This window comes from Salvelinus sp. IW2-2015, linkage group LG9, assembly GCF_002910315.2.
Source record: "Salvelinus sp. IW2-2015 linkage group LG9, ASM291031v2, whole genome shotgun sequence".
In the NCBI taxonomy this organism is placed as follows: domain Eukaryota; kingdom Metazoa; phylum Chordata; class Actinopteri; order Salmoniformes; family Salmonidae; genus Salvelinus; species Salvelinus sp. IW2-2015.
In genome coordinates this window covers 31,211,449-31,239,412 of record NC_036849.1, presented here as the reverse complement: position 1 = coordinate 31,239,412, position 27,964 = coordinate 31,211,449, and the positions used below count along the sequence as shown (strand labels likewise).

The 27,964-nt window shown below is 42.1% G+C and overlaps 1 protein-coding gene across 5 annotated transcripts in view; it reads left to right on the top strand.

The window, feature by feature from the left end:
• Nucleotides 1-18,573, top strand: part of ppp2r5ca (protein phosphatase 2, regulatory subunit B', gamma a) — a 51,715-nt gene extending 33,142 nt beyond the window's left edge. For 2 of the 5 annotated variants that reach the window (XM_070445260.1, XM_023994921.3), the window contains 12 exons: nt 3,151-3,350; nt 8,086-8,196; nt 8,696-8,788; nt 10,657-10,787; nt 10,957-11,016; nt 11,239-11,347; nt 12,467-12,520; nt 14,843-15,013; nt 15,377-15,504; nt 16,320-16,421; nt 16,793-16,865; nt 18,296-18,530. In XM_070445260.1, coding sequence (XP_070301361.1) covers nt 3,151-3,350; nt 8,086-8,196; nt 8,696-8,788; nt 10,657-10,787; nt 10,957-11,016; nt 11,239-11,347; nt 12,467-12,520; nt 14,843-15,013; nt 15,377-15,504; nt 16,320-16,421; nt 16,793-16,865; nt 18,296-18,433 — 1,370 coding nt within the window. In that variant the 3' untranslated portion in view covers nt 18,434-18,530. Of the gene's footprint in view, nt 1-3,150; nt 3,351-8,085; nt 8,197-8,695; nt 8,789-10,656; nt 10,788-10,956; nt 11,017-11,238; nt 11,348-12,466; nt 12,521-14,842; nt 15,014-15,376; nt 15,505-16,319; nt 16,422-16,792; nt 16,898-16,931; nt 17,002-17,314; nt 17,355-17,581; nt 17,702-18,295 lie in introns of those variants that run through there. The other 3 variants (XM_070445262.1, XM_023994923.3, XM_070445261.1) reach the window with 3 other exon arrangements.
• Nucleotides 18,574-27,964: the final 9,391 nt, after the last annotated feature.

Sequence of the window (27,964 nt, the reverse complement as noted above, 5' to 3'; positions counted from 1 at the left end):
TCTATCTATAACGACATGAATGAATGTCACTCTGAACTATCCATTCTAACCACGACAGAGAGAGAGGGCGGACAGACTCTCCAACAGAAACAAACTTTTCAACAGAGATCCTGACAACACACTGAGCGTAAATATACATTTTGATTGSAATTGTTCCCGAATGAGTGAGTGTTCATGTGCAAAGGATTAGCATTTCAATTGTTATAATTATCACTCTGTCTAACAAGCCGCCATACCGGTTTAGCCCACTAGGGCACATCCCCCGATCATTTCTTTGTAACCATATCTTGTTTGTTTTATGCATTTTTGTGAGTACTTAGTTAGTAAATAAATTATTTTAAGACAATTGATGTATGGATGACTCATAGTGAAGACTGGGTTCGTGCAGATAACCAACAATTTACGACGTTTGGAATGAGACTAACGTGAGGTAAAGAAGAATTCATTAGTCAGAAGACTAAGTGATCAGATATTAAAATATCTGAAAGTTATATTAGCAAAATTATAACTTTGRAATCTGAATATTTTCTTTGGTTCCCTGACTTCCGAGTTAATTACAGTTACATGATTAAGTAGTTTAATTACGTAATAATAATTAGAGAATTTTTGATAAAGATTCATCTTCAGTTTAATGATGCCAAAGACACAACACTTGTCACTGACAAAGAATACACCATGAAAGCACTAAATGGTCTCGTGTTACCACCTTATTAATAGGCAGTTAGCAGTAGGATGCGTTGATCAGTTGATTGACAGGTGTAGGACTGTAGAGCAGTGGTTTCCAACTCTTTTTCGGTTACTGTACCACCAACTGAATTTTGTTTTGACCGGAGTACCCCTGAAGTACCCCCTCGTTTTTATTTATTTAACAGTAGGCCTATGATCTCATTAGGCTTCTCAAGTACCCCCAGGGTCCTAGTACCTCRGGTTGGGAACCACTGCTGTAGAATAATACATTTTCCTCTGGTGTGGATGCTCACCAACGTGTTAGTTATGAAACCTATAGTTGATCATTATCGCCTAGTTATCCTTTTATAGTTATTGGCTTGGTGGCAGGCCCTTAACTCTGACACATCTACTTGTAGGTAGGTCTAACTAACGTTAGCCAACTTGAGTGAAATAAATCTAAAATTACACTTGTATACTTTACCTACMACGAGCTACTTAAGTCGAAMCCATCACTTCCGTTGTTTGGCTGTGCCCATAGCAACGTATTAAGAAAATTTGGTGGACAGTAAGTGTTTGACAGCTCTCTGTGCTGCAGCATGACAGCTCTGTGTCAACTGACACGGTGCCCACCCAATACATTAAATTATGCGCTGTGGAATGTGTCCCATTTTGTGTATGTTGGCATGTTCTACTGACGTTATCTCTAGGGCTGGGCCATATGGCCTAAATCAGATCTCCGTTTATTTTTTTTTGCGTAACTGACGGACAATTTTTGTAATCTCGATTTTTAAAATGACAAAAATAAATTTCTCTTAGCTTTGTTGTACAAGAGAAGGTTAAATACATTGCATTTCAAAAAGTCTGAAAAAATCAAATTAATTCAGGCCTTGTGAAATGTATTCCCAAGTTAAGCCTTCCACAACCATAAGGCCTGCTAATTATGTCATTATTTTATCTGAATAGTTTAACCTGTTTTCTTTGCAATAATTACTGATCTGTCTTTAAAAATGCTATTTTTGTTACAAATTTAACCAGAACCATGCATAAAGCACATTCACTTCTCGTAGCAGGCACTATAGAAAATGAACACAGGTCTTATCAACCATCTCTCAAGCACAAGCCCACGTGCTCGTGATTAGCCAGCTAATGTTTTTATTTCAAGTTTAGCCAACTTGGATCTATTTGCTAACAAGGCAGAACAGTTGAATTGTTATGAACACACCCTTCTATCCATCTCCAACTGTTTGAACAGCACGTTAGCCTGTCCACTTTGTTAAGATGRCTACCTTATTTCTCAGAATGAGAACGAGTTGCCAATTCCTTTTTTTATATAATTGTGTTTTTATGCTTATTGCACACTTTGTATAAACATTTTTTTAAAGACGAGACTAGTATACGTCTTTGGCTAAAATGCTACTAGCGGCACGTGGTTCTGAAATGCCACGTGAGACAACCTGATCGTACATTTTCCATAATCAATATTAATTGATACTCCCGTTTCAGTAGTGTCTGCTCTGCAATTTGATGAGTTGAGACATCAAAAGGATATCTTTAGGAAAGTGAACTCCTATTACAGTAAAAATAATGTCTCAATGTGTTTTGGTGTCCATATGACTGATTCCAACAGAAATTGAACTTCAAATGCAGGTAGCGAGTTGAAACCACTTGTCAGAGGAAGGAGTGATTTGTCATCGTTGTTGTTTGTGTGAGACAACCGGAGGGGCTTGGCAAAAAAAAAACTTATATTACGATACAGGCATTTGGAATATCGCTCACAAACATATACATRGGAATTAATCAAATTAATTTGATATTGCCCAGCCCTAGTTCTCTGTCATGCTGACTGCCTGCCACCRTGCCATGGCAGATGAGGGATTAGTGATGGCATATGTGCTTATTTGCCTGCTGTCTTTGTTGTTTACATTGGCAGTGTTGTTATTGGTGACTTTGGGACATGGTGCAGGCTGTGCAGCAAGAGTGTATGTTCTGAGCATTTTGGTTACCAAGGTGGAAACAATTCTTAATTAACTCTGTATAGTACGCACAGGAAGTGATGCCTTTTCAGTTGTGTATTTGACCAAATGAAGCGACTGACTACACATTTGTCGGCTCTTATATATTGCCCCCCCCTAACACTGTTGGCTTTTATATTTCCCCCCCCCCCCCCCCAAATCTCCTTCTTTGTGGGAACAGGCAAAGATGGCTTTTTATCTGAGTAGGGGACATAACATTTTGTCTGGTCAAGCAGGGATTTGAACTAGAATTTTGAGCAATTTAACTTTGCGTTTCAAATTCTATTMAGGACCTCCCCAGCTTTAAGACCATATGGGTTTATAAAGAAGTTGTCTCAAGTGAACAGGGTCAAAACTGGAATGTGTACTTCTGTTGGCAGTGTATTTTTTTGGTTGACTATTTTTCTGTATGTTGTTTGTTGCATGCAGCGAGCACTATTTAATTGAAAATTACATCTCTCTCCCTCAGARTGTGCTCCGGCGGAGCAGGAGAAGCTGTTTGTGCAGAAGCTGCGCCAGTGCTGTGTGCTCTTTGACTTCCTGTCAGACCCACTAAGTGACCTGAAATGGAAGGAAGTGAAGCGGGCGGCGCTGAGCGAGATGGTGGAGTACATCACGCACAACAGGAACGTCATCACAGAGCCCATCTACCCAGAGGTGGTGCACGTGGTGAGTGTCAGCAGACTGACTGGAGGAGACACCCTAAAGCCAGCTCGGGCGGGGTGTCTCTATGGTTGGGTAGGGCTGGTGCTATGATCATCTCTGCTACTGCCCAAAATGTGCTACTTTCTGACAGTCTGAGCTGTCCATCAGAATGTGCTACTATTMTGTCCCTACTGTTCAGAATTGAATACAAAGGGTAGGGTAGCACACGTTTCAATATTACCCAATGTGCAACCATAATCTCTAATCTCTATTGTGGGTAGCACAAACAACCTTCTGACAATCTGACCTGCTGTCCAGGATGTGCTACCCCCAATTATTGAAAGCAATGACATTCAGAAAGAGCCGAAGCGAGAGGTTTTACTCCGCCCCAAAATCTGTCCATGAAAATACGAATTTAGGAATTTTTGGAGGTCAATGAGTGTCYAATTTGGTCAACAAAAAAATMTAATCGCTAAACTCCTACATGAGGCTTATTTGATGAGTTAAGCCACTGCTTCTAAGTTAAGTATAACTATAAGAAATCTAACATGTCAAATAAATTATCAAGCTCAGGACGCCCTGCTTTTGGATTTCTGACTTGCTAGCTTGATGCCAAGATCAAGCTTCTTGGTGACAGCAGAGACATTCAATCCCCTCCTGGATCAAGATCCCTGTTGCCTAAATTGTTTTGTGCATCATCAAATTAAATACAATYAAGTATGTGTATACAGTTGAAGTCGGACGTTTACATACACCTTAGCAAACTACGTTTAAACTCAGTTTTTCACAATTCCTGACGTTTAATCCTAGTAAAAATTCCCTGTTTTAGGTCAGTTAGGATCACCACTTTATTTTAATAATGTGAAATGTCAGAATAATAGTAGAGGGAATGATTTATTTCAGCTTTTATTTCTTTCARCACATTCCCAGTGGGTCAGAAGTTTACATACACTCAATTAGTATTTGGTAGCATTGCCTTTTTAAATTGTTTAACTTGGATCAAACGTTTTGGGTAGCTTTCCACAAGCTTCCCACAATAAGTTGGGTGAATTTTGGCCCATTCCTCCTGACAGAGCTGGTGTAACTGAGTCACGTTTGTAGGCCTCCATGCTCACACACGCTTTTTCAGTTCTGTCCACACATTTTCAATGGGATTGAGGTCAGGGCTTTGTGACGGCCACTCCAATACCTTGACTTTGTTGTCCTTAAGCCATTTTTCCACAACTTTGGAAGTATGCTTGGGTTCATGTCCATTTGAAGACCCGATTGCGACCAAGCTTTAACTTCCTGACTGATGTCTTGAGATGTTGCTTCAATATATCCACATAATTTTCCAGCCTCATGATGCCATCTATTTGTGAAGTGCACCAGTCCCTCCTGCAGCAAAGCACCCCCACAGCATGATGCTGCCACCCCCGTGCTTCACGGTTGGGATGGTGTTCTTCGGCTTGCAAGTCTCCCCCTTTTCCTCCAAACATAACAATGGTCATTATGGCCAAACAGTTTTATTTTTGTTTGATCAAACCAGAGGACATTTCTCCAAGAAGTTCGATCTTGTCCCCATGTGCAGTTGCAAACGCGTATTCTTCCATTTTTATGGTCGTTTTGGAGCAGTGGCTTCTTACTTGCCTGAGCGCGCCTTTCATGTTATGTCGATATAGGACTCGTTTTTACTGTGGATATAGATACTTTTGTACCCGTTTCCTCCAGCATCTTCACAAGGTCCTTTGCTGTTGTTCTGGGATTGATTTGTACTTTTTCGCACACAAGTACGTTCATCTCTAGGAGACAGAACGTGTCTCTTCCAGAGCGTTATGAAGCTGCATGGTCCATGGTGTTTATACTTGGCGTACTATTGTTTGTGCAGATGGACGTGTATCTTCAGGCGGTTGGAAATTGCTCCCAAGGATGAACCAGACTTGTGGAGGTCTACACATTTTTTTTTCTGGGGTCTTGGCTGATTTCTTTGATTTCCCATGATGTCAAGCAAAAGAGGCACTGAGTTTGAAGGTAGACCTTGAAATACATCCACAGGTACACCCCAATTGACTCAAATGATGTCAATTAGGCTATCAGAAGCTTCTAAAAGCCATGACATAATTTTCTGAAATTTTCCAAGCTGTTTAAAAGCACAGTCAACTTAGTGTATGTAAACTTCTGACCCACTGGAATTGTGATACAGGGGAAAAATCTGTCTGTAAACAATTGTTGGGAAAATTATGTGCCATGCACAGTAGATGTCCTAACCGACTTGCCAAAACTACAGTTGTTAACAAGAAATGTGTGGATTGGTTGAAAAACTAGTTTTAATGACTCCAACCTAAGTGTATGTCAGCTCCGACTTACACTGTATGTGTTTTTACCCGCGGTATGGTACAGAACGGTTTAACAGTATCAACATCTGGATACTGCTCACGTACTGCCCATGCTTTCACAGATGCTATAATATGGTACAGATACAAAGATGAGTCCCCTATCTCTATGGCCTGTTGTTCACTTGTGTATCTGCCCCCTCATTGGCTAGAATGGTCACCATGATCTCGCCTTCCATCTTTGAGACATGTATTCCATTAGTCAAGTGACTGCTCGAACATCTTGTCAATATAAAGACAATCTTTGGCAATGAGGAAAATTGGAATTGCAATGTTAATTGACTTCCAGATTGACATGAATCCTGGTTACGGCTCACATACAAATAGGAGTAGCTATGGATGTCAAAGCCATGAAAAAAAAAAAAGATTTATAATTGAAATATGGAGCGCGACGCAATACCCTGCATGCGTGCCACCCAGTTAAGTTACCCATCGTTGTTTTAAAGTGAAATGTCTTATGGCTCGGCGTAATGCTTTCATGGATAAGTTGTAAATGCAGCAAGCCTTTTCATGTGTCAAACCTTCCGTTTAGTCTGATTTTAAAAATATATATTTTTTCATAATTCTTCGCCCTGGATGCCTAATCTCCAACTCTAGTCTTCCTTGTCTGTCTGACGTAATACCAATGTCAGTCTGAAATTTTCTCTAGAATAGATCTAAGCTGCCATATGTAGCTGGCAGCTAATGAGAGTTATTTTAATTTGACAGTGAATTTAAAAAAACGTCCCTCTTTTTGATGAATGGATCTTCAAATCCGGAGATCTTTTAAATATCTTCAAAAGGCAGTTCATTATTCGAATTACATACAGAAGATGACATATTAAATGTGAAACGCATTCTCTTTTTCAAAGCTAAATCTGGGTTTGAACATAGCGTACCTAGCTATCAGAAATAGCAGTGTTCTATTCCTCAGGCCAACTGCACTGTCTCATGATCTGTCTTTACTGGCAGAAGCAGTTATAGCACCCCACAGTCAGTCAGTTATAGCACCCCACAGTCAGTCAGTTGATGTTCAGAGACAAATGGTAACCACTTGGGTCAAAGGAAAGAACCGTGCCAAGTGGATTACTAACTAGGGACGTGTTTTGAATACTTCAGACATCCCCCCCCCCCCCCCCTTCTTCCCTTCCTTGTTCCCTTGAGGTAAACACAGGTCTAGAAGTGATTTTAGATGGGATAACGTGCTCTTGTCTATCACTTTCACTAATTCAGCTATGTGACTAGTTTAGGGCTATACAACTGGTTGTCCGCAGGTCAAATCCAGACCGTTTTAATTGATTTAGWCCGGCKCTTTGATCAATTCTGAACATTAAAAAATATCTKATCCAAACTCTGACTTTCAGTGCCGAAATGACCAGTACTATAGTGGGTTGTCTTAGTCTGGGTTTTAGCGGTTTCTAGCGCCTTTGTTGCATGTTGACTATTTTCTTTATTTTGAATTTGGCTCTATCGTTTTGAATGGTTTAAGCTACGAAATACTTCTYAAAGCTATGACTCTAAGGAACACGTACGTGCCTTTTTTTGTTTCCCGCTCTGACGCTCACAAGGACTTGTTTGAAGGGAGTGAGACAAACAATGCACCAAATGACAGAGGGAAATTAATTCAAAGCATACTTCCTTCAGACTGGAATTTGGCATTACCTGATTTGACATATTTTTGGTATTTATTGAGATGCTTAGTTAAAAAAAAAAAAAAAAGAGATTACCTAAAGTTTTAGGAAGCTTTTATTAGTTGAAATAAAAAAAAATAACAAAGGCTGCTTATTTTCCTTTTCAATTATGATCTAATTGTTGGGTTGCGACCGTCTTTCTAAATTACTTTTAGCAACGTTTTAAGAAAACTCCTTTTTATTGGTGTCGCTTTTAAAATTATTTTAATTTAATTTTTTAAATATAAATATATATATATATATTGTGGTCTGTGGTCACCACCTGCACAACCACTCCTTTATTGGGGGTGTCTTGCTAATTGCCTATAATTTCCACCTTTTGTCTATTGCCATTTGCACAACAGCATGTGAAATTTATTGTCAATCAGTGTTGCTTCCTAAGTGGACAGTTTGATTTCACAGAAGTGTGATTGACTTGGAGTTACATTGTGTTGTTTAAGTGTTCCCTTAATTTTTTTGAGCAGTGTATGTATGTATGTATGTATGTATGTATGTGTGTGTGTGTATATATTTTTTTTTTTCATCTGGCCCCAGTAAGAATATAGTTGAATAGTCCTGGTTTAAGGTATGACGGAAAGGTCAAGTATGTGTCCTTGTCAATTCTGTTACATTCAATGTAAAACAACAGCCACTGAAGCAATTTGACTCCATACTGGCCTTCATCACTGTGGTCTACTGACTCTGAATATACTCTTTTGCTTCTCCCCCCCCCCTTAGTTTGCGGTGAACATGTTCCGAACGTTGCCTCCGTCGTCCAACCCCACAGGAGCAGAGTTCGACCCCGAGGAGGACGAGCCTACGCTTGAGGCTGCATGGCCACATCTCCAGGTACCTAGGGATATTTACTAACCCAGCTCACATGGCCTGGGTCGTGTTAATTACGCACCAAAATGAAGAAAACYGACTTAAACCGGAAGGAACTACATGGACTTTTACCCGGCAAATTTGTTTTCAGTTGCGTGTCCTAATGAACACACGACCCTGCTGTTTGAGTAAGAATGAAGTGTTGCAGACCTTACATTCTCTCAAGTACAGTGCTGRATAATTAAAGTATCTAATCAGCGTAAACAGTCATTGGACCTTCCTTACCTCTCGGCTTGGACAAAAAGAGCARGTCTGTTTTTATTATCGATCATTATGATAGGATGTTATATACAGATATTTCCCACCAAATTACTGACGCTGTTATGTGATCTAATGAAAATTAGGTTGTCTAATTATGTGATCTAATGAAACATATTTTAGATTTTTACCAAGCGTTTTTGTAAGGAAGGGCACTTGCTATGCATTCTGCAAATTATGCATTTTAAAAATGTTTTCTTTCCAGCTCGTCTACGAATTTTTCCTTCGGTTTTTAGAATCTCCTGACTTTCAACCGAACATAGCAAAGAAGTACATCGACCAGAAGTTTGTGATGCAGGTAAGAGCTGAAAGAAACATAGATTATACATTTTAAATTGTCCAAATGGACAAGTAAAACAAAATCACTCAAATCACAATATCAAACAATTAGGCTACTCTGATCAGAATTGGATCAGTGTCTTCCTGATGCGATGTTTTGCTCAGTGTCCTCCCAATCTCTGCAGAGTGCATCGGAGTGAAATTAATATTGACCTACATTGACTGGCACGAATGGTCTTTTAATCATGCAGTCGTGAGATGTGTTTTTGAGACAAAGTGAGCRTAGCTGTGTTTGCACATTTGTTGATAATAATTACTAGTGTGGGGTCCTCCCGAGTGACGCAGCGGTCTAAGGCACTGTATCGCAGTGCTTGAGGCATCACTACAGACCCGGGTTCGATCCCAGGCTGTGTCACAARCGGCTGTAACCGGGAGTCCCATAGGGCGGCGCACAATTTGGCCCGGCATCGTCTGGATTAGGGGAGGGTTTGGCAGGGGGYGCTTTACTCTGCTCATCATGCTCTAGTGACTCCATGTGGCGGGCCGGGTGCCTGCAGGCTGATTTCGGTCGTCTGTTGAATAGTGTTTCCTTCGACACATTGGTGCTTCCGGGTTAGGCGGGTGGGTGTTAAGGAGCGCGGTTTGGCGGGTCATGTTTCGGAAGACGCATGACTCGACCTTCGCCTCTCTCAAGCCTGTTGGCGAGTTGCTGCGAGGAGACAAGATGGTAATTGGATCYCAATTGGATATCACGAAATTGGGAGAAAAAGCGGGGTAAAATAAAAAAAATCCCAGTTATAGCAATGAAAATCCTAGAAAGGTAATGGTGTGCATCACCTGTGTGTGGGCTGTTGCCAGAGGGGAGGGAGACATTTGCGCAGCAGGTAAAATAAAGATATACAACAGACTTAACTACATGGCCAATTCAAAATATATTGTGTAGTTTAGCTAGTTAACTATTTAGCTATTAGCATGTATTAATTTTATGTTCTATTTCCTAAAATAACTTTCCACTGGCACTCATGTAGAACCGCAAATGCCCGACACCCAGTTGGTACAGGTGCTCGTGTGGAACCGCAAATTCTGAATACTCCAATTGTAAAACCTTCTCAAGCGCTCAAAATTGGCCAYGATTCGCCTCCTAACCTATACTGACCATGTAATTCTGACAAAGTTACTAATTGACAAGTAACTCCTATGACCTARGCTGTCAAGATTTCCCCTGAATATTTTAACCTTTACAAATGGATAAACATCTTTGTTAGCTACCTCGTCCTACTTAGCCTTTTGATCCCTGGTTCTTTGAATGAGGGAATTATTTTATAAAGACAAAGTATTTGGTTGTAATTGTAATGTTGCAGSGAGACCAACCCTCCTCCTGGAGTGTCCAGGAGAGCTACGGAGTGTGCAGGCTTTTGCTCCAGACCTGCTCTACCATGGCTCATTTTGTTTAAAAAAACATCAGCTGCTCAACAGGACCTTGATAAGCTAACTCTTGTGTTTTGAGCAGGGTTGGATCAAAGGCCTGCACYCCCAGTAGCTCTCCAGGTGTGGGGTGGGGGGGTTGACAGACCACGTGTTTTATACTTTAGCCTATCAGTGCAATATMTAACTTTGGGGAGGGTTAAGTGCCTTGCGCATGGCACAACGGCAAGAGATGCACTACATGGGATCAGAGAACAGCAGTCTTCCATTGTCAACACCAGTACCAGTGATACTAATGAAGGATATTTTTARTCAAGCGTTTCCTTGCATCATACAACACAATTTTCAGTCACATTTTTTTGGCACATGGTGTTACAAAGCATTTTATTTACTAAAGAAATCTTTCCCCCCCCCCCAAAAAAGTTAAATGTTAAGCACGGGAGGGATGTCATGTGTCCACAGCTTTTAGACCTGTTTGACAGTGAAGACCCGCGGGAGAGGGACTTCCTGAAAACAACTCTCCACAGGATATATGGGAAGTTCCTGGGACTACGGGCCTACATCAGAAAACACATCAATAATATATTTTATAGGTGAGTTTAATCTCAGCCGCTTTTGTTTTTWTGTCAGATATTTTAACACATCAAATCGATTGCTAAAGATTCAGTGGGGACAACGTGGTTGTTTTTTTAGTTTCAAACCACTAAGAAATGGACGTTTGMTTGTGTAACTAAAATGTAATGTCTCTGTGTTTTTTGACAGGTTTATCTACGAGACTGAGCACCATAATGGAATAGCAGAATTACTGGAGATACTTGGAAGGTACACCTTAAGCTCTAACTCGGCGTGTATTGCAGTACAGTTAGTTATTTTGGACTTTTATCCAGTCTCATAATGTCTTCTGGACTGCAGATAGGATCTCTAACCATTGCTCTGCTGCTGTTTTATCCTTTTATCTGTTTCATATTCATTACTATTTTGAGTTCAGTTGAAATGATTTAGATTAGAATCATTCTAATTGTAATTTGTTTCTCTCTTTCATAGTATAATCAATGGGTTTGCCTTACCACTAAAAGAGGAGCACAAGATATTCCTTTTAAAGGTCCTGTTGCCTTTGCACAAAGTCAAATCACTTAGTGTCTACCATCCGCAGGTAAGCCCTTGTGTCTGTCTAGGGTCTGGGTCGTGTTCATTGGGTACAAAATGGAAGAAAACAGACTGAAACGGGGGGGAGGGACTTCCTCGTCCAGTAAGAAACGTGTGTTTTCGTTTTCCGTTGACAGATTTGATTTATTATTTTTTTCATCTCCAATGGCGACAGCTTGTCTTACTGGGGTCCGACCATAACGAAAAGGACATTACAAAATACTTTAGAATTTACATACATTTAACATGTAGTGTATGTGGCCATTTTAAAACGTTTTCCATTGTGTGACCCTAATGAACACGACACAGCTCTGATTGTTCTATCAGCCATGCTGCCCTGGGCTCTGTTCAAGAGGGTGCGARGTTACAGAATGTACACACAGAAATACAGTGTGTACAACAGACATGATTCTCTGCCATCAATAATAGGGAGCTGTTTCAGCTCTATTTAATCCCTTTCTATCTGCCACATTCTGATTGTTCTGCCCCTTTTGCCCTACTGAATGCACACTATGGAAATGACTGATATTAGGTGTAGGTCAGGCAGTGGGGCTTGTTTCCAATGGGGCCTGGCCTGTTCAGGCAGTGTGGGAGGTGAGGGCAGTAGCCTGGCTGCCACAAGCTAGCTGGAATCAGATATCTGCTATTCACAAGCCAGAATTACTATGAAGACAAAGGTCCTTGTCAGGGGCCTCTCTCTTTCTGGGCCAGCCTCTCGCTCGCACTGTTTCTCTCGGTGTCTGCCAGACTGTTTCACTAGATATATATATATATATAGTGAAACTGCTGTGCAATACATTGCTCTATGGACCATAGCATAATATCTACATTACAGCTCGATCAACTGTGTTAGAGCTAGCCTAATGCAAAATGAGAACACCTCACAAAAAGTCAGTTTGTTACATTGCAGTTATACTGCTAGTATTACGGAGTCCAACAGTTACTGCAACTTCATGACTGCAATTATTTGTTAGTGACTTGTCGTTGAGAATGTCAACACAATTTGGCTGACAGGACCAGCCAGCGTCACCAGTAATTGTGTCCTATCGTTGTGAATGTCAACACAATTAGACTGATTTTAGGATCAGCCAGTAATTGTGTCCCATTGTCTTTTTCTCCCCCCTAGTTGGCATACTGTGTGGTGCAGTTTCTAGAGAAGGACAGCACTCTCACTGAACCAGTAAGTTGTGAAATTTCTGCTCACAAGTAAGGTGTATTGATTACCCCTTCAGTGATGTTGTATTCCCTCTTCTCAGAAGGTTTTTGTATTGCAATGCATATCGACCCATTGATCAAAACGGATCGGTTACACTTTATAATCCTACTACGACTGACGCTCATCAGATGTGGCAGGGCTTGCAAACTATTACGGATTACATTTACATTTAAGTCATTTAGCAGACGCTCTTATCCAGATCCTCAAAAGGTTCTACAGCTGCACTATCGAGAGCATCCTGACTGGTTGCATCACCACCTGGTATGGCAACTGCTCAGCATCTGACCATAAGGCTCTATAGAGGGTAGTGCGTACGGCCCAGTACATCACTGGGGCCAAGCTTCCTGCCATCCCCCCCTTTGTTTTTACTGCTGCTACTTGCTGTTTATCTAGGCATAGGCAATTTTACCCCTACGTTAATAGGTGTGTCTTGTTAATTTGTGTGATTTCTTTCCTCCTTAATGCGTTTGAGCCAAACAGTTGTTGTGACAAGGTAGGGGTTGTATACAGAAGATGGCGCTATTTGGTAAAATACTATATTATGGCAAGAATGGCTCAAATAAGAAAATTGAAATGACAGTCCACCATTACTTTCAGACATGAAGCTCAGTCAATCTGGAACATTTCAAGAACTTTGAAAAGTTCTTCAAGTGCAGTCGCAAAAACCATCAAGCGCTATGATGAAACTGGCTCTCATGAGGACGGCCACAGGAAAGGAAGACCTAGAGTTACCTCTGCTGCAGAGGATAAGTTCATTAGTTACCAGCCTCAGAAATTGCAGCCCAAATAAATGCTTCACAGAGTTCAAGTAACAGACACATCTCAACATCAACTGTTCAGAGGAGACTGAATCATGCCTTCATGGTGAAATTGCTGGAAAGAAACCACCTCTAAAGGACACCAATAAGAAGAAGACTGCTTGGGCCAAGAAACACGAGCAATGGACATTAGACCGGTGGAAATCTGTCCTTTTGGTTTGATGAGTCCAATTTGGAGATTTTTGGATCCAACCTCCGTGTCTTTGAGACGCAGAGTAGGTGAACGGATGAGCTCTGCATGTGTGGTTCCCACTGAAGCATGGAGGTGGTGGTGTGGGGATGCTTTGCTGGTGACATTGTCAGTGATTTATTTAGAATTCAAGGCACACTTAACCAGCATGGCTACCACAGCATTCTGCAGCGATATGCCATCCCAGCTGGTTTGCGCTATCATTTATTTTTCAACAGGACAATGCCCCAACACACCTCCAGGCTGTGTAAGGGCTATTTGTTCACGAAGGAAAGTGATGGAGTGCTGCATCAGATGATCTGGCCTCCACAATCACCCGACCTCAGCCCAATTGATATGGTTTGGGATGAGTTGGACTGCAGAGTGAAGGAAAAGCAGCCAACAAGTGCTCAGCATATGTGGGAACTCCTTCAAGACTGTTGGAAAAGCATTCCTCATGAAGCTGGTTGAGAGAATACCAAGAGTGTGCAAAGCTGTCAAGGCAAAGGGTGGCTTTGAAGAATCGCAAATATATAAAAAAATMTAACTTTTTTTTGGTTACTATTTGATTCCATATGTGTTATTTCATAGTTTGTCTTAACTATTATTCTACAATGTATGAAATAGTCAAATTAAAGAAAAACCCTAGAATGAGTAGGTGTGTCCAAACTTTTGACTGGTGCTGTACATGTACAAATTACCTCGACTAACCTGTACCCCCGTACATTGACTTGGTACCGATACCTGCTGTATATAGCCTTGTTATTTACATTTTMTATTTAACTAGGCTAGTCAGTTGAGAACAAATTCATATTTACAATGACGGCCTACCCAGGCCAAAACCGGATGCCGCTGGGCCAATTGTGCGCTGCCCTATGGGACTCCCAATCACGACCGGATGTAATACAGGCTGGATTCGAACCAGGGACTGTAGTCACGTCTCTTGCACTAAGATGCAGTGCCTTAGACAGCTGCCCCACTCGGAGCTTTTATTGTTGCTTTTTATAAAACTTTAGTCTATTTAGTAATTATTTTCTTAACTGTGTTGTTGGTTAAGTTAAGGGCTTAAGCATTTCACGGTAAGGTTTGCACTTGTTGTATTCGGCGCATGTGACAAATAATGTATTAACTTTAATGAACATTAATGTGTGTAAATGCTCTTTGCATGTTAACATACACTATTTATAAAAAGTTCAATTTAAASTAATGTTTTTGCTTATTCATGAACATTATTGTGTGTGTTACTCACTGATCTGTTGGTCAATATCCACTCCGCTCACTGCTCAATGTGTCTCCCAGGTGGTCATGGCCCTTCTGAAATACTGGCCCAAGACTCACTCCCCCAAAGAGGTGATGTTCCTTAACGAGCTGGAAGAGATTCTAGACGTCATCGAGCCGTCCGAGTTCGTCAAGGTCATGGAGCCACTGTTCAGGCAGCTGGCCAAGTGTGTGTCCAGCCCACACTTCCAGGTGACTGACCCCATGCCATGGGAACCCTGTTATTGGTGACCTTTTGACTTTTAGTCATTACGGTTATGTGGGAAAGTGAATTTGAGTAGTGAAATGTTTCTAGTTGGTTCCTAGAACTAAGTAGTCCATTGAAACAAAGCAAGAACCAGGATGTAATGACCGTACCGCCTGGTTTGACCTTGTAGTGGAAACCAACATGAGGGGTTCTAGAGATATGTTGGAACAGTTATTTCTAGGCTTAATGGAAGGATGTTTCACCAATCAAGTGTGCTTCTCTATCTCTCTATATGGCGCCTCCTGCTGTCACCATTTTGAGTGAGCTGTCCTCACCGATGGTGCTGTGTGCTTTGGGTCATTGTGCAGGTAGCAGAGAGGGCTTTGTACTACTGGAACAACGAGTACATCATGAGTCTGATCAGCGACAACGCAGCCAAGATCCTCCCCATCATGTTCCCGGCGCTCTACCGCAACTCCAAGACCCACTGGAACAAGTAAGTAGCCCCTTCTCAAAAATAGTCATGTTCATTAGGCACCAAAAGAAAGACAACAAACTAAGATTTGGAGGGATTACCTGGTCCAGTAAGACATTTTTCATTTTCCGCTGTGTGACCTAATAACAGTGACACTGATCTGCCCTCGTAGGCCTCGTCGTCACTCCAATATCTCAGAACATGTAGTGTTAGCAAGACCTGGGTTTAAATACTATACTATAAACTTTTTAGCTGCTCTTGATTGAGCTTGCCTGGCTTTTTGTGAGCTTGCCTGGCTTTTTGTGAGCTTGCCTGGCTTTTTGTGAGCTTGCCTGGCTTTTTGTGAGCTTGCCTGGCTTTTTTGTGAGCTTGCCTGGCTTTTTGTGAGCTTGCCTGGCTTTTTGTGAGCTTGCCTGGCTTTTTGTGAGCTTGCCTGGCTTTTTGTGAGCTTGCCTGGTGCAAAATACCAATGGAACAGTGGGCAAAAGTGCACAGCCATCTGGCACTGCAGGCAGGTTCAGTCAAACAGATTACCAATAAAACTAATTTCATCCCATGTCCCTTGGAGGCATATTTAATTAACAATTTTTATTTTTTTAATGATTTGAAAGTTCAACACCTTACCAAACTGTTTTATGTGGAATGAGACTTCTTTAACATTAAGCTGCTCTGAAAGTGCTAGTGTTGACTGCAGGGAGCTCAACAGTGGTTCAGACCTACTTTAGTCATTCACTGGAATCTAATTTTGGTTTGGGCTGGAGGACAGGGCTACCCTTTTAGACATGACGGCAGACTGACTCACTGCTGTCTTTGCCTGTGTGTSTGTCTCTGTGCAGGACCATCCATGGTCTCATCTACAATGCTCTCAAGCTCTTCATGGAGATGAACCAGAAGCTCTTTGATGACTGCACACAGCAGTTCAGAGCAGAGAAAAACAAGTATGTCATTTGCTAATCCGAAATGAGAATATTGTGTATCTCAAATCTTGACTACAGATTGTAGTTAAGACTAAAATATGATATACTAATGTGAATGATTTAATATTACATTTCAAATGTGCACCATATTCATTAAATATTRTCATTCAGATTAGCATGTATCAAATGTTGACTACATATTGTAATGGTAAATAGATTATGATACGCTAATCTGGAAGAAAATATTTTGTCTCAAGTTTAGACAGTATTGTAATGATTATACTACATATGAAAATCTGAATGATAATATTTCATATCTGAAGGACTATACATTGTAGTGACTGTAGAGGGGGGCTGCGGTTATGAATGTAGATGTTTGTTTCCTTCTATAGAGAGAAGGCCAAGTCAAAAGACCGGGAAGAGGCCTGGATCAAGATTGAGAACCTTGCCAAATCCAACCCACAGGTGTGTGTGTGTGTGTGTGTGTGTGTGTGTGTGTGTGTGTGTGTGTGTGTGTGTGTGTGTGTGTAGGACACACAGCAGTGTGTACATGCGTGTACCATATAAAGAGCTGGAGTAGTTTCCTATTCTGTCTTCCCTCTGAGGACTGTTTGCTGTGCAGAGCATGACCAGTCTTTTCTATCAAAAACATTTCCACATGCGCTGCATCACCCTTTCCTGGTTTAAGATCAGGAGGTTGATCAGGAGATGGGTTGGGTGCTGAATGATCTATTGGCATGCGATCTCCGTAGCCAACCCTGTACTAAGTCAAGTGAAATGCCAGGTGACTGAATGGTCTTCCTAAACTGCATTCCCATTTTTTTTATATTGCTTCATTTCTGGTCTCAGTAAATACAAACTAAGGTGGAAGTACCTACTGTGAACTACATTCCCAATGTTTTGTTTTATTATAGGTAGTCTTCTAGGGTGGATGTTGAACAGTCCTAGTATAAGGTAAAATTTACTCTTAATGACCGTACTAACGATCAGTTGAATTAGTCTGCCTGAACCGCATCATTTTCTACTCTCACCAGATCACTAATAGAAGCCATGACTCCAGCATCCAATTTCTAAACCCTTCTGTTTATCTAAACTCTCTCTGATTCATTCTTCTTTGCATGCGACTTAAGTCTCTTTCTCCCATTTTTTTCTTTTTGTGTGTTCGTTTCCTGTTACATTAGTCTCTTATCCGTGTTGATTCCACTGGCCTCAACGGTCCAGTAGCAATGGAGTTTGATGGTCCATTAACCTATGAAGAAGTTCARAGGTTAAAAAAGACTGTAACGGAAGAAGTCGCTCAGGTAACTGTCCGTCTTCGGTCTGTCCGTCAGTGCTGATCTAGGATCAGGTCCCCCCCTYCACCTGTCATCTTAATCATTATGATCTACTCTGAGACATGTTATGACATTGGGCCCTGATCACTCTTTTCAAAATGGGTCCTGGACTGTTTCTCCTYTAGAGGAGGGATGACTCATCAACTGTTTCTCCTATAGAGGAGGGATGACTCATCAGACCATGGACTGAACACTGGAATCAACTACTTTTGTTATTGTCTGTTCTGTCTCTTCTACTCTCACCTTTCTTTCCTTCCCTTCTGTCTCTCTTTCTGTTTAAATGTCATGAGGGTAGTCCTGGTAGCTAACATTTCACCAACTCTTTTCTCACTGTCCTGTTTGGTGCATGGCTGCCTTAGTTCATTAGCATGAAGCATGGTGAGCGGTTTTCTGTCAATTGGTGATTGTTTCTAAACATGWCTTTGTAATGTGAAAAAAGGAGTGGTACTTGTGGCCAAAACGTAGTAGACCATACCCAGGAGGATACTGTAGTTACAAGCAAAGCATTTTTATTCCATTGGACCTAACTCTCTTTAACACTCTCCCCTTCCCCTGTTGCAGTTACGAACGAGAGACCAGAGGAAAGACCGGCCTATGGTGCGGCGTAAGTCTGATCTCCCTCAGGACATCTACACCGCAAAAGCCTTGGAGACCCATCGCCGAGCCGACGTCATGATCACTACCCGCGATGGGCTCTAGGTCTGCCCCTTTCTCTCTAGTGTCCATTTCCATCTTCTCTCTTTCCTCTAGTGTCCAGTCCCCTCTTCTCGCTTTCCTCTAGTGTCCAGTCCCCTCTTCTCTCCACCCTCATCCACACAGCACATTCAGATTACTGGCCCAGTTTCCTCATCGTCGCCAGTACACAACCCCCCCCCCTGGATTTCTGCTTTCTCAGGTTGGGAGGGGTGGGGCCGCAACTTTCTTTTTTAGTCTTGCCAACATTTTTTTTGTTGTTGCTTAATCGTGCATAAAACAGTATCGGCTCATCCCTCCAGGTTCTTACTGTACGAATGAAAATGGGGGAAGTTCCGTTCCACTAGTGACATGACAAGCTCCTATGTTCCCCCGTTGAGCGCAGTTGGTAGAATGCACAACAAACGTAGAGAGCAGAAACAGAATGGGGGGGGGCTCCTCTCGTTTCCTCTTATGTCATTTTCTGTCAAGGGGAAACAAAACTAAGAACAGCCGTTCGGGGATGACTGTTGGATCGACTTTTCGGGACGTTTTGTTTCTTCTCTAGTTTTAATTTTTTTTAAATTTTGTTTAATCCCAGGGACATTTGCCAGTGCCAAGACCGTTTGTGTTCTTTCTGTGTCCGTGTTTTTCTGTGTGAGAGAAACCAGGATGACTATCTAGGTAGACAGCCTGCGTCGTTTGCCTTTGTTTTTTGGAGCCTCAGATGATTCAATTGTTGTTTTTTTCATTAATAAGATGAAGAGCAACAGGACTTTCTGAAGTGACTGATCCATCTGTTCTGATGAAGTCACTTTATGACTAGGATGGAGGGAGGACGGGAGGTTCTCTGTGGACACTGGACTCTTTACACTCTACACTTTTGTGCCATGCACATTCTTTCGTTGGATTGATTTTCCCTTCTGTTGAAGTCCATTGGCAATATGTGAGCCAGATCACAATGAAATATTGACAGTTCAAACAATGGTACTTATTTCATACTGAGAAACACATTGGGTGTTTGTTAGTCCGCACCCAGTTTGTCATATTCAAAAGCCCTTCTTAGACATGTCAGTTTCCGTAATTCATACATAATGCATGTCCCCAGTTCTTACTGCTATTGGGAAGCTTCATTTAACTCTCAATGGCCAGCTAGGAAGTGTTTGGTTTGACACAGTCCATCAAGACACCTGTAGCCACACACACTGTAATGCTACATTATGCAGAACATTCCAGAAACGTTCCAACTGAAATGACATTATGACACTTTACCTGGGGGTGTCAGTTTGAGGAAGGCGAGGTGCAGAATTACTCATCTCGATCACATAAGTTGTTATTTGGGATGCAGGATGATGATGTAGAACTGTGATTCTGCGCAGCCCGACTAATGAAGTCCTTCTCAAACGCACATCTTGTCCTCAGATGCAGGCTTTTCAGAAGCCCTGGAGCTGCTTGCTAGTCAAGCATCGTCCTCCATTCGTTCCAGAGGTACCCATGATATCCCATGCCCTGAAACCCCCCCCCCCCCCAGCGTTCTCACGTTTCCCCGTGGTGGTTTTTACCAGTCCCCTCCTACCCAGAGGTACCCATGATATCCCATGCCCTGGAGCCCCCCCCCCAGCGTTCTCACGTTTCCCCGTGTTGGTATTTACCAGTCCCCTCCTACCCAGAGGTACCCATGATATCCCATGCCCTGAAGCCCCCCCCCCCAGCGTTCTCACGTTTCCCCGTGTTGGTTTTTACCAGTGCCCTCCTACCCAGAGGTGCTTTGCTGTGGAGCTGAAAGGACTGTTACTCGTCTTGTGTGAAATACTGAACAAATGGGGATCAGAGAGCCGTTTATCGAATGGAGGAATATTACACGATGAGAACAGCAACACTGTTTGGATGACAACCATTTCARGTGACAGTTGAATGAGCATAGAAAGAGGGGATTTCAAACCTGAATCCCTCTTTGGATGACATCTGTAACCGTTAAGAAGAAGTCTATTGAAAAAGCACTTCCTGAAACTTGATAGATGTGACATGTTTGTGTATCTTCAATGAAGCGCTCTTCAGTGTCCCGTTTTGTCTATATGTACAGTCTGTTCTGCTTTTTCAAGGTCAGGAAGCTGTCCAATTCCTGGACTGGACAAGGAAAGGACCCATAAGTAAGCATTTCAGTGTTAGTCCACACCTGTTGTTTACGAAGCATGTGACGAATACAATTTGATTTGATTGGGGCCCCATTGTAAATGTTAGTCTTTCTCTGGTACCATTGTTTGAACTTGCAAATCTAGCACGTGTATCCAATCTGTAATGTCTTTTCTGTTTCTAGTCCCTGGCAACTGGTAGCCTGGATGCTAGTTTTAGCATTGTAGCTGCCAATGGAAAAGGCCAATGTTGAAAGACTGACATCCAGGCTTGGCTTGGTAACTGCATTATTAATAGTTAAATGCAAAAAGGTGTTCATTTAACTACCATGTATCTTTTGTCTTGGACGAATGGCACTCGCCGAAACAATTTGACCCCCCCCCCCAAAAAAAAAAATCTTTGCTTTTATATAACAGTATCATTTGGAAAGATGTTTGATCAGTTAGCTTTTTATTTGTTGTTCAAACTGTTTTTTTGTGTGTTTTTTTAAAGACACACAAATTACTCGTATGGCAAGTTAGACAACAAATGTTTTGGATTGTTTTCCGGAATTCTTAGATGGAACATGTACTTTCCAGAATATAATAACTTGACAAGTGTCCTTTTGTCTGTGATCTGTACTATGTGGCTTCATTTAATATTGTACATATGATTTACTTTGTTTTATGTAGTGTTATATCTAGATTAATTTTGTACAAAATTGTCRTCTGTACAGAATAAAAATCAATAGCAATGACAAAGTCAATGTGGCACATACATTCTCTTTCCCCTGTAACTTTCTGCATTATTAGAAATAACACGTCTAATATTTTCTTTTGTTCCCTCTTCCAATTATCTGTGACCAGATTTCAGTCCGTAGCCTTTTGTGTGCTTTTATCACAATCTCAAGTGGTGTTCATCTGTAATAGAATGAATAAAGATAATATTTGAATTTTATATTTTCAACCATACATCAATTCTGGGAGGCATTTTACTTCACGGAAATCTCAAAACGCAGTCAGTTATTATACGTTTTGACAGTTTAAGTGTATATGATTTGAACTGAGGGAAAATGGAAATGGCTAAAAATGATTTCTTCCTCATCACTTACTGTATATACACCCCTTTTGGGTGGTGGACCATTCTTGACACACACAGCCAGCAGTGTTGCCMTTCTTGATACAAACCGGTGCGCCTGGCATCTACTAACATACCCCGTTAAGGCATTTAAATCTTGCCCATTCACCCTCTGAATGGCACACATTTTTTCCCCAACTTTTATTTAACCAGGTAAGCTAGTTGAGAACAAGTTCTCATTTACAACTGCGACCTGGCCAAAGCAAAGCAGTGCGACACACAACACAGAGTTACATGGAATAAACAAGCGTACAGTCAATAACGCAATAGGAAAAAAAMACATTTTATATACAGTGTGTGCAAATGGCATGAGGAGGTATGGCAATAAATTGGCCATAGTAGCAAAGTAATTACAATTTAGKAGATTAACACTGGAGTGATAGATGAGCAGATGGTGTGTAAGTAGTGATATTGATGTGCAAAAGAGCAGCAAAGTAAATAAAAAAAGAATATGGGGATGAGGTAGGTAGATTGGGTGGGCTATTTACAGATGGACTGTGTGCAGCGATCGGTTAGCTGCTCAGATGATGTTTAAAGTTAGTGAGGGAAATGTAAGGCTTCAGTGATTTTATTTTATTTTATTAGTTCCAGTCACTGGCAGCAGAGAACTGGAAGGAAAGGTGACCAGTGAGATATACCTGCTGGAGCGCGTGCTACGGGTGGGTGTTGCCGTGACCAGTGAGCTAAGGCGGAGCTTTACCTAGCATAGACTTGTAGATGACCTGAAGCCAGTGGGTCTGGCAACGAATATGTAGTGAGGGCCAGCCGACTAGAGCATACAGGTCGCAGTGGTGGGTGGTATAAGGCGCTTTGGTAACAAAATGGATGGCACTGTGATAGACTGCATCCAGTTTGCTGAGTAGAGTATTGGAAGCTATTTTGTAGATGACATCGCCGAATWTGAGGATCGGTAGGATAGTCAGTTTTACTAGGGTAAGTTGCGCGGCGTGAGTGAAGGAGGCTTTGTTGTGAAATAGAAAGCCGATTTTGGATTGGAGATGTTTGATATGAGTCTGGAAGGAGAGTTTACAGTCTAGCCAGACACCTAGGTATTTGTAGTTGTCCATGTATTCTAGGTCAGAACCGGTTGAGTAGTGATGCTAGGCGGGTGCGGGCAGCGAACGGTTGAAAAGCATGCATTTGGTTTTGCTAGTGTTTAAAAGTAGTTGGAGGCCACGGAAGGAGTGTTGTATGGCATTGAACTCTCAAAAGAAGGGCGAATGTATATAGAATGGTGTCATCTGCGTAGAGGTGGATCAGGGAATCACCCGCAGCAAGAGCAACATCGTTGATATATACAGAGAAAAGAGTCGGCCCGAGAATTGACCTGTGGTACCCCCATAGACTGCCAGAGGTCCGGACAACAGGCCCTCCGATTCAACTCACTGAACTCCATCTGAGAAGTAGTTGGTGAACAGGCAAGGCAGTCATTTGAGAAACCAAGTATTATCTGGTACATACCGATAATTACGATGAAGTTGAAAGCCTTGGCAGGTCGATGAAGACGGCTGCACTGTACTGTCTTTTATCGATGGCGGTTATGATATCGTTTAGTACCTGGTGGGTCGTGACTGAGGCGTGACCGCTCGGAAACCGATTGCACAGGAGAAGTAGGTTTGGGATTCGAAATGGTCAGTGATCTATTTATTAATTGGCTTTCAAAGACTTTAGAAAGGCAGGGCAGGATGGATATAGGTCTGTAACAGTTTGGGTCTAGGGTGTCACCCCGTTTGAAGAGGGGATGACTGCGGCAGCTTTCCAATCTTTAGGATTTCGGAAGAAATGAGAGGTTGAACAGACTGGTAATAGGGGTTGCAACAATGCGGCGGATCATTTTCGAAAGAGAGGGTCCAGATTGTCTAGCCCAGCTGATTTGTACGGGTCCAGGATTTGCAGCTCTTTCAGAACATCTGCGATCTGGATTTGGGTGAAGGAGAAGCTGGGGAGGCACGGACAAGTACTGCGAGGTGTGCGGAGCTGTTTGCCGGGGTTGTGGTATCCAGGAGGAAAAGCATGGCCAGCCGTAGACAGATACTCATTGAAATGTTCGATTATCATGGATTTATCGGTGGTGACCGTGTCGCCTAGCCTCAGTGCATGGGCGCAGCTGGAGGAGGGTGCTCTTGTTCTCCATGGACTTTAGTGTCCCAAAACTTTTTGAGTTAGAGTTAGTTACAGGATGCAAATGTCTGTTTTGAAAAAGCTAGCCTTTGCGTTCCTGACTGAATGTGTATTGTTCCTGACTTCCCTGAACAGTTGCATATCGCGGGACTTTTCGATGCTATTGCAGTCTGCCACAGGATGTTTTTGTGCTGGTCAAGGGCAGTCAGGTCTGGAGTGAACCAGGGCTATATCTGTTTTTAGTTCTAAATTTTTTTGAAAGGGGCATGCTTATTTAAGATGGTGAGGAAATTACTTTTAAAGAACAACCAGGCATCCTCGACTGACGGGATGAGGTCAATATCCTTCCAGGATACCTGGGCAGGCCTATTAGAAAGGCCTGCTCGCAGAAGTGTTTTAGGGAGCGTTTGACAGTGATCAGGGATGGTCGTTTGACCGCGCCCAGGCAATGAGGCAGTGATCGCTGAGATCCTGATTGAAACAGCAGAGGTGTATTTGGAGGGCAAGTTGGTCAGGATAATATCTATGAGGGTGCCATGTTTACAGATTTAGGGTTGTACCTGGTGGTTTCCTTGATAATTTGTGTGAGATTGAGGGCATCTAGCTTCGATTGTAGGACTGCTGGGGTGTTAAGCATATCCCAGTTAGGTCACCTAACTGAACGAACTCTGAAGATAGATGGGGGAAATCAATTCACAATCCATGTCTCGATTTGTTCGAGGGCTTTAATTCGTTTAACCAGTGTTGTCCCCTTCATCTACACTGATTTTTGAAGTGGATTTAACAAGTGACACAGCTTTCACCTGGATTCACTTGGTCAGTCTGTCATGGAAAGGGCAGGTGTTCTAAATGTTTTTTTACACTCCGTGTAGAAGTCAATGTACAGCTAYCTGCCAAAATAAAGGAAATGCCAACAGTGTCATAATAGGGTGTTGGGCCACCACGAGRCAGAGCAGTTTCAATGTGCCTTGGCATAGATTCTACAAGTGTCTGGAACTCRATTGGAGGGATGCGACACAATTCTTTCATTAGAAATTCCGTATTTGTTGTTATGGTGATGGAGAACGGTCACAGGTGCTGCTCCTGAATCTCCCATAAGTGTTCAATTGGGTTGAGATCTGGTGACTGACACACACACCCTTTAAAACCCTTATGCTAATTTTGAGACCCCTCTCTTTAAGTCACATCTCTTCTAGCCATGGTAGACAAAATAATCGGCAACTGGGCATTTTTATACATGACCCTAAGCATGATGGGATGTTAATTGCTTAATTTAACTCAGGAATCACACCTGTGTGGAAGCACCTGCTTGTATTTGGAAAGTATTCAGACCTTGACTTTTACTACATTTTGCTAAATTTTTGAATAAGGCTAACATTTTAGAATAAGGCTGTAACGTATTTTTTTTTTTTTTTAATCGCTCAATCTACACACACTACCCCATAATAACAAAGCAAAAATGGGTTTAGAATTTTTTGCAAATGTATAAAAATAAAAAAACATTTAGGTAAAAATTCAGACCATTTACTCAGTACTTTGTTGAATAACCTTTTTGTTTGGGGAGTTTCTCCCATTCTTCTCTGCAGATCCTCTCAAGCTCTCAAGTTGGATGGGAAACGTCGCTGCACAGCTGTTTTCAGGTCTCCAGAGATGTTTGATCAAGTCCGGCCTCTGGCTGGGCCACTCAAGGACATTCGGAGACTTGTCCCGAAGCCACTCCTTTGTTGTCTTGTATGTGTGCTTAGGGTCATTGTCCTGTTAGACTGGGGGCGAAGATTCACCTTCCGAGGTCCTGAGCGCTCTGGAGCAGGTTTTCATCAAGGAGCTCTCTACTTTGCTCCGTTCATCTTTCCCTCAATCCTGACTAGTCTCTCAGTCCCTGCTGCTGAAAAACATCCCCACAGCATGATACTGCCACCACCATGCTTCACCTTAGGGATGGTGCCAGGTTTCCTCCAGACACCTTAGGGATGGTGCCATGTTTCCTCCAATCTTGGTTTAATCAGACCAGAGAATCTTGTTTCTCATGATCAGAGTCCTTTTAGGTGCCTTTTGGCAAACCCCCGAGCGGGCTGTCATTCCTTTTACTGAGGTGTGGCATCTGTCTGGCCACTCTTACCATAAATGCCTGATTGGTGGAGTGCTGTAGAGATGGTTGTCCTTCTGGAAGGTTCTCCCATCTCCACAGATGGACTCTGGAGGTCTGTCAGAGTGACCATTGGGTTCTTGGTCACCTCCCTGACTAAGGCTCTTCTCCCCCGATTGCTCAGTTTGGCTGGGCGGCCAGCTCTAGGAAGAGTCTTGGTGGTTCCAAGCTTCTTCCATTTAAGAATGAAGAAGGCCACTGTGTTCTTGGGGACCTTCAATGCTGCAGAAATGTTTTGATACCCTTCCCCAGATCTGTGCCTCGACACAATCCGATCTTAGAGCTCAAAGGTCAATTCCTTCAACCTCATGGCTTGCTTTTCACTCTGACATGCACTGTCAACTGTGGGACCTTATTTAGACAGATGTGTGCCTTTCCAAATRATGTCCAATCAATTYAATTTACCACWAGTGGACWCCAATCAAGTTGTRGAAACATCTTYAGGATGATCAATGGAAACAGGATGCACCTGAGCTCAATTTTGAGTCTCATAYCAAAGGGTCTGAATACTTATGTAAATWAGGTATTCTGGTTTTAATATATTGGCAAAAATGTCTACAAACCTGCACCTCAATGTTAGGAAGGTGTWCTTAATGTTCTGTACAGTGTATTATACAGTAGTCTGCCAAAAAGTGAGTGTTGCGGACAGCACCTTTCCTGTGACTGCCTTTATACAACTGACCATGATTTTCTTAAATCAAAGATTGTTTAGGTCAATTTGCATATACTGTCCGTAATACAAATGTAATGATTGTGTATTTGGGGTAGTATCCTTTTTGAGCTGAGCTTGCTACTGAAATTGACCTCTCAGAACTCATTGTAGGTAGCATCATTGACCACAAGAGGGCCCCGAAAACCTATTTGGTGTCTGAATGAATGACTTGTAATTTTGCTTCAGGCATATAATACAACTTTGTGTCATTTGTCATTTTCTAATTTCTCAGGGTCATTTCTACTTTGCGGTGCCTTTTTGGACCTCCTAACTTTTGTAAATGTATTCTATCAGAAAAAAGGACGTTTTAACTTTCAGAAAAACAAATTGGTCAAGCTCAGCCACTTATTGACCCCTCTCTTTAAGTCACATCTCTTCTAGCCATGGTAGACAAAATAATCGGCAACTGGCATTTTTATACATGACCCTAAGCATGATGGGATGTTAATGCTTAATTAACTCAGGAATCACACCTGTGTGGAAGCACCTGCTTGTATTTGGAAAGTATTCAGACCTGACTTTTACTACATTTTGTTACATTTTAGAATAAGCGCTGTAACGTCTTTTTATTTTTTTAATCGCTCAATCTACACACACTACCCATAATGACAAAGCAAAAACGCGTTTAGAATTTTTTGCAAATGTATAAAAATAAAAAAAACTTTAGGTAAAAATTCAGACCATTTACTCAGTACTTTGTTGAATAACCTTTTTTTGGGGGAGTTTCTCCCATTCTTCTCTGCAGATCCTCTCAAGCTCTCAGGTTGGATGGGAACGTTGCTGCACAGCTGTTTTCAGGTCTCCAGAGATGTTTGATCAAGTCCGGCCTCTGGTTGGGCCACTCAAGGACATTCGGAGACTTGTCCCGAAGCCACTCCTGTGTTGTCTTGTATGTGTGCTTAGGGTCATTGTCCTGTTAGACTGGGGGCGAAGATTCACCTTCCGAGGTCCTGAGCGCTCTGGAGCAGGTTTCTTCAAGGAGCTCTCTACTTTGCTCCGTTCTTCTTTCCCTCAATCCTGACTAGTCTCTCAGTCCCTGCTGCTGAAAAACATCCCCACAGCATGATACTGCCACCACCATGGTTCACCTTAGGGATGGTGCCAGGTTTCCTCCAGACACCTTAGGGATGTGGCCATGTTTCCTCCAATCTTGGTTTAATCAGACCAGAGAATCTTGTTTCTCATGGTCAGAGTCCTTTTAGGTGCCTTTTGGCAAACCCCCGAGTGGGCTGTCATTCCTTTTACTGAGGTGTGGGCATCTGTCTGGCCACTTACCATAAATGCCTGATTGGTGGAGTGCTGTAGAGATGGTTGTCCTTCTGGAGGGTTC